We start from the raw sequence: 6,220 nt of genomic DNA, 5'->3' as shown, positions 1-6,220 counted from the left end.
TGAACTGCGCTCCGATTCCGAGGCAGACTTGCGCGCGCGCGAGCGCCTCATAATAATACGCTGGCTCGTCAATAAGCCGCAGCCAGCAGCACGCGCAGGATCGCGGCGATTGCATTCGGCGATACAGCGTACAGTCGCGCGCTGAGACAGCCGAGTGAAAATCGGCGACGCACCGGCAAAGCGCCACAGCAACCGAACTGCTGCCCAACGGGAAAAGCTCGCGGCGAGAAAATCGGATGTTGTACCGCTGCATGGAAAATCAGGCTCGAGCATCGGCCTGCAGTGTTGTTGTTGGACGGTGAAATCTCGAAGCGCGAAAAAGCGCGCGCTGAACTGCTCTGTGCCCGTGTTTTTGCATGTGTATGTGTCAGTGCTCTGCGTGTTTTGTTGCATGTGTCTGCCATGATGAAGAAATGGTATCATCATCGTTGTTGCTGCTGCTATTGCTGGTGTCCCCAAGATGACGAGCTGCAGCTAGGGACTAGCAGAAGCTATTACTCTTCGTGACTCCGGGACCAGTCATTTAATCATTCTTCAGCCATCGACGAAATCCGCGGTGCATCTTTAACAATTGAAATAAAGGTAAGGTACGATGCAGCCTGTGCGTTTATGCACTATTTACAAGTGCAAACGCGAGTGAGGTTAAGTTCTGGTGGTGGTGCTGCTGCTGTTGTGTTGTTGTTACGTTAGTTGTTTTTTCGCTGCACGTATATGTATACACGATCGTATATACCTCCGTGTATATATGGAAGATAAAAACATGCTAAACGACGACGATGATGATGCACCAGACAGAGACAGAGAGATGCCGGCTCTTTTTTGCTTTGCTTGCTAAGCGTACCTTATCCTATGCCTGCCCGTGCTCTGCATCACGGTGCAGAGTTGCGAATATATAGGTATGTTTTTCGCATTATGGTACTGCCTGCCTGCTGGTCTCACTATTTATTTGCCATCGGAACGATGCTCTGCCTCTGCTGTCGTGGATGCAAGCTGCATGTAAACTGCGCTTAACCTCGAAGAATCGTTACTCTTCCAATGTTGTGATACGTGTTTACGTATGCGAATTTTTCGCCCTTAATATTTTTTTGCAAAATGTGAATTAGCATTGTTATTCTTTCGCTCGCGTAAGTTTTTATTCCTTGCGATTCTTTTTTTTATGTTCTTAATTTCATTCTAGTTTCCAAATTTAATGGTTACCAAGCTTAACAATTGCGCTTTTCCTGTGGTATTTTTTATTTATACATTTTTTTTTTCAATGAAATGAATGCCTTATTTCAATTTTAAAATGTACTAATGAAAATTTAAAAACGAATGCATTAGAACTGATTAGAAGCTTCCTCAAACTATAGCCATTCAAACTCATTGTTTTGCTAAATCTAATATCATGAATATGCAAATAAAGTCTGGAGCTCTTTTATCACTAGCTAAATGTGTTTCAATTCTATCCGCTTAGACATTTGTGATTTTCATTCAAAGACATCTAAATTTTGTTTTTAGCCATAATCAATCTTTGGTTTTTATAGGAATTGACTTTTAGTTAAAATTAAAATTTTCAATACATAATTAGTATTGGGTCTAGCAGAATTCTTTGAATAAATTAAACTTTTGCTGTAGAAATCTATGTTTGCTATATCGAGAGAAGCAACAGTACTGTATCTTAATTCATGCAACAAAAATGAGCTTGACTTTATTCCCACGGCTTATATGTGTTTCCTCTTTCCTGTGCACAGAGCTGTAATTCTCAGCCACTTATTTTGAAGCGAGATATCTTAGCTTAATTGTCTACTAGGAGATAATAAAAACTCTTCCCACGTATTTCAGAAGCATATAATGCACTACTCGATGCATTGTTAAATTTAGCTAATAAAGCAAATATATAATAAAAATGCCTTGAGAAAAGAAATTTCTAGTTTATTATAAAATCTAATATTGATATATTTAATGAACAAATATGCATATTGCACAAATTACCATTGCCATATGTTGAGAATTTACAGTAATTATTCCATAACTATTCAGGTATTATGAACATTAGATTAATTTCTCATGTTGTTATACTCATACTTGTTTTACACTATGAAAAAGAGTATAATTACTCAATTTAATGATCTAAAAGATGTTATTAGTAACATTAACATGTCATTTATAACTTTACTGACTAAAAATTTTGAATTGATCATTACTTATGTAGTTCTCAATGACTAAAACATATTTTTTTACTATTTCAGAGTGTCCTCTAAGCCCACAATGACGTTGACAATAATTTGTTGGAAAGCAGCTACAGCGGGCCAAGTTGCTTCATCGCCGTCGTCTCCATTCTCGAGCAGCAAAATCATCAGGCACATTTAGATGCCCAGTGACGCGAGTCCTTCGCTAGGTGAGCTCAAGTCAGGCGGGCCAACGGCCACGATGCCGCACAGCCAGTACGGACTGCCGGCGCCCATGGCACACGGTCTGCAGTCGCCGCCGTCGCCCACGGCCGCGGCAGTCATGTCGGCGTACCCGCGCTACGCGGCGATGCAGCCGACTCCGCCGCCGTCGCACCAGGTCGTGGGACCTCCTCTGCCGCCGGTGCCGGTCTCGGCGTCTTCGGCCATGGCGCCGCACGGACTGTCAGGCGAGCAGCGCCTGACGCGCGAGGCCATGAAGCACTACCTGGCCGAGCACAAGCGCACCCAGGGCAAGGCCGATATGGTCGTCGTGATTCTGCACGCCAAGGTGGCGCAAAAGTCTTACGGCAACGAGAAGCGTTTCTTCTGTCCGCCGCCGTGCATCTACCTGAAGGGCGCCGCTTGGGCGATGCGCCAGGAGCAGATGCGTCGCGACGGCGAGTCCGAGCAGTCGTCGCAGCTGTGCGCCTTTATCGGCATCGGCAACAGCGATCAGGACATGCAGCAGCTCGATCTCAACAACGGAAAGCAGTACTGCGCCGCTAAAACCCTGTACATATCCGACTCGGACAAACGCAAGCATTTCATGCTGTCGGTGAAGATGTTTTACGGCAATGGTCACGATATCGGGGTGTTTCATAGCAAACGCATCAAAGTCATATCGAAACCGTCGAAGAAGAAACAGAGTCTGAAGAATGCCGATCTCTGCATAGCCTCGGGCACGCGAGTTGCCCTCTTCAACAGGCTGCGCTCACAGACCGTCAGTACACGATATCTGCACGTAGACAACAATAACTTCCACGCGAGCTCGACGCAGTGGGGTGCTTTCACCATACATTTGCTCGACGACAACGAGAGCGAGAGCGAGGAGTTTCAGGTGCGCGACGGCTACGTGCACTACGGCAGCACTGTGAAGCTCGTCTGTTCGGAGACCGGTATGGCACTGCCACGCCTGGTCATTCGCAAAGTTGACAAACAAATGGCGAGTCTGGAAGCTGACGATCCCGTCTCGCAACTCCACAAATGCGCCTTCTACATGAAGGACACAGATCACATGTACCTTTGTTTGTCACAAGAACGAATAATACAGTTCCAGGCGACGCCTTGTCCGAAGGAGGCCAATAAGGAGATGATAAATGACGGCGCCTGCTGGACCATCATCAGTACCGATCGAGCAGAGTACACTTTTTACGAAGGCATGGGTCCCGTTCGATCGCCGGTAACGCCAGTTCCGCTGGTACACAGTCTCAATCTAAACGGGGGTGGCGACGTGGCTATGCTCGAGCTCACGGGCGATAACTTCACTCCCAATCTGCAAGTGTGGTTCGGTGACGTCGAAGCCGAGACCATGTACAGATGCCAAGAGAGCATGCTCTGCGTCGTGCCAGATATATCGCAGTTCCGCGGCGAGTGGCTCTGGATTCATCAGCCCACGCAGGTGCCGGTCTCGCTCGTTCGCAACGACGGCATTATCTACGCGACCGGCCTGACGTTTACGTACACGCCCGAGCCCGGTCCAAGGCCGCACTGTATGCCTGCTAGCGAGGTCATGAGGCACCAACGCAACTTGGCACACAATCAGCAATCCATGCAACCAGCCATAGCCGACGTTGCCTGGAACAGCCATCATCAGCCTCCGCAGCAGGGCCTTTGATACGAGCCTAACGACGACGGTTGGCCGGCTGCGGATGTCGACGTAGCCGGACCGTCGGTCAATGTTATGAAAGTTGAGCAGCAAATGAGTCCTGAGTGCGACTGAGCCCAATGATTAGATTGACAATCTTTCAGTTGTACAGACCGTCGTTTAGAATTTCTAAATACTGGCGCAGTGCAAACTCTGTGTACTGCATTTAATATTTATCTTGCAATATCGAGATGTGGATAGAGCAATATCAATTTAATCTTCAATTATATGTATATCGGGAAAATAACGCAAACATCTGCTATGTGCTCATAACAGATGAATGTGTATCAGTCCAAGATGTTTCAATTTGAGATTTTATAAGTATATTAGCAATGTACATGACATATATTTAAAGTGACGTCGTATTTCTAAAGAGAACTTGTGTAATTAATGTTGAATGTATAATTTTTTAATGATCTTTAAAAGGGATATATATTTATATAAATATATTACGAATAACTTTAAAGATTATATTTGTATCTTTTGATACAATGAAAATACTTTTAAACTCGTCAAAGTGGAATATAAATTTTCATAAATACATCGAAGATTGTATAGAAATGGTTTTGTGAAATCAGCAGTATCTTTAAGATAAAGCCTACAAACTATTGCAAATATAAAGAAAAAACTCAAACTAGTAGGTAATAGAAATAAATTCGAGTGTGATGTGGAAAATGCAATGAACTATCTATTTATGATAGATGTATGTAGTTGTCATTATAAATTATTCATCTATAAGTCAATACAAACATTTTTTAACATGAAATTTGAGTCCAATGCTTCATTCGTTGTTTTTATTTTATTGAGGTAGATGAACCCTAGAGCCCTATTAGAAAACTGAATATTTCTAAAATAATTTTGTATTTCAATCAGTAAAAACAACCAATGAACATTCGCCATATCGAAAATGCAATTATTGCATGACTGAGAATGAATCGTTTTACAATTTTGTATGTAAATAACTATCTGTAGTATACGTCAACTGCGCAAAACTAATTGTTATTTTTGTGATACTAAGACTCACGTCATTCTCAATAAATAGAAGTAACGCAAAAAAATGAACATTTTCAAAACAGGGAATTTGTATAAAAGTTTATTTTAAAGGTCTCGTAAATATCCTTAAAATAACGGAAAAGGGTTTTTATTCATTTAAGATTCTTAGTTTTAAGCGATAAAGTCGAGAAAAAATTACACTTTTTATGTCTTTGAAAATACGTCAACAGATTTAATTAGAAGTCTAAAATCTTTCACATCACAAAATGATAATTGTTTCTCATAATCATCTGTCAGTGTAATTTACTCTCCATCAATGCTTTACTTTCGTTTGTCAAAATTTGAAAAACTGTTAGTTAATTCATGTAAAAAACCACTCCCATTAAGCTTTATTATCCTACCGATCAGTAGTGTTTCATTTTATATTTAGGTTTAAATTAATAATTAATACATTTGCCAAAATTTATCCGTGCATATTAATTTAATAATTTTTTTGAAAGAAAATTGTAAAGTATTAACATATGAAATCCTAATAATACGTAAGATAAGATATTATTTTGAAAAAATTCTATCCCAAAAAGTATATATTTATTTAAATGAAGAAAATTAATGTATAAACTTTATAGAATAAATAACAACGATGAAATATTTTAAATGAATGTGATTATGTGATATTTTTTCAATCCTCTTTTACCTTTAGTTTTGAACGAATAATTTCTGTTATGGATTTTTAGAGCGCACGAAAAAATTGTGCAAACGCATCGTTTACTCCGAAATCGCAAAAATTGGAGTTGGTTTCTTTAGCTAAATTACCTGAGCAAGTCAAGCAGGATCTTATGCGTTATACGTATTTTCTCGACGAAAAAAAAGATAATCAAAGAGAGTAGTCTACGAGGGGAAATGAGATAACATCAACTTAAGAATTTCGCCTTCTTACAAGACACATCTATTGTTACTGAGGAATGTGTCGGTAGAGTTGAACCGAGCGTAGGTACGCAGCATGAGAATTTACCCACAATTAAAATCCGAGACTCGTGTACTCGCGCGACTCTCTGTACGTAATGCGTATACCTATATCTACATATTTAGGCGACAAATGGGGTTATCCTTCATTTTTTATTCTGCCGCGGCATATCTGACTTTTGTGTATTAA

The 6,220-nt window shown here is 41.1% G+C and overlaps 1 protein-coding gene across 3 annotated transcripts; it reads left to right on the top strand.

The window, feature by feature from the left end:
- LOC106650001 (recombining binding protein suppressor of hairless) lies at nt 1-5,577 on the top strand. 3 transcript variants are annotated; one of them, XM_014367762.2, is made up of 2 exons: nt 1-582; nt 2,229-5,577. In XM_014367762.2, exon 2 carries the CDS (start codon nt 2,350-2,352, stop codon nt 4,042-4,044), a length of 1,695 nt encoding a protein of 564 aa, XP_014223248.1. In that variant the 5' UTR covers nt 1-582; nt 2,229-2,349; the 3' UTR covers nt 4,045-5,577. The 3 variants fall into 3 exon arrangements, with proteins under 3 accessions (XP_014223248.1, XP_023317032.1, XP_014223249.1); XM_023461264.1 differs by having other exon boundaries at nt 1-587; XM_014367763.2 differs by lacking the exon at nt 1-582 and adding an exon at nt 1,036-1,124.
- The last annotated feature ends 643 nt before the right edge of the window (nt 5,578-6,220 follow it).

This window comes from Trichogramma pretiosum, unplaced genomic scaffold, assembly GCF_000599845.2.
Source record: "Trichogramma pretiosum strain Unisexual culture from Peru unplaced genomic scaffold, Tpre_2.0 scaffold15, whole genome shotgun sequence".
Taxonomy (NCBI): Eukaryota; Metazoa; Arthropoda; class Insecta; order Hymenoptera; family Trichogrammatidae; genus Trichogramma; species Trichogramma pretiosum.
The sequence above is the reverse complement of the archived record's forward strand: the minus strand, read 5'-3'. Positions and strand labels throughout refer to the sequence as shown.

What these genes read in the sequence shown, in the direction of transcription:
- LOC106650001 (XM_014367762.2), top strand. Translation starts at nt 2,350, where the DNA reads ATGCCCAGTGACGCGAGTCCTTCGCTAGGTGAGCTCAAGTCAGGCGGG.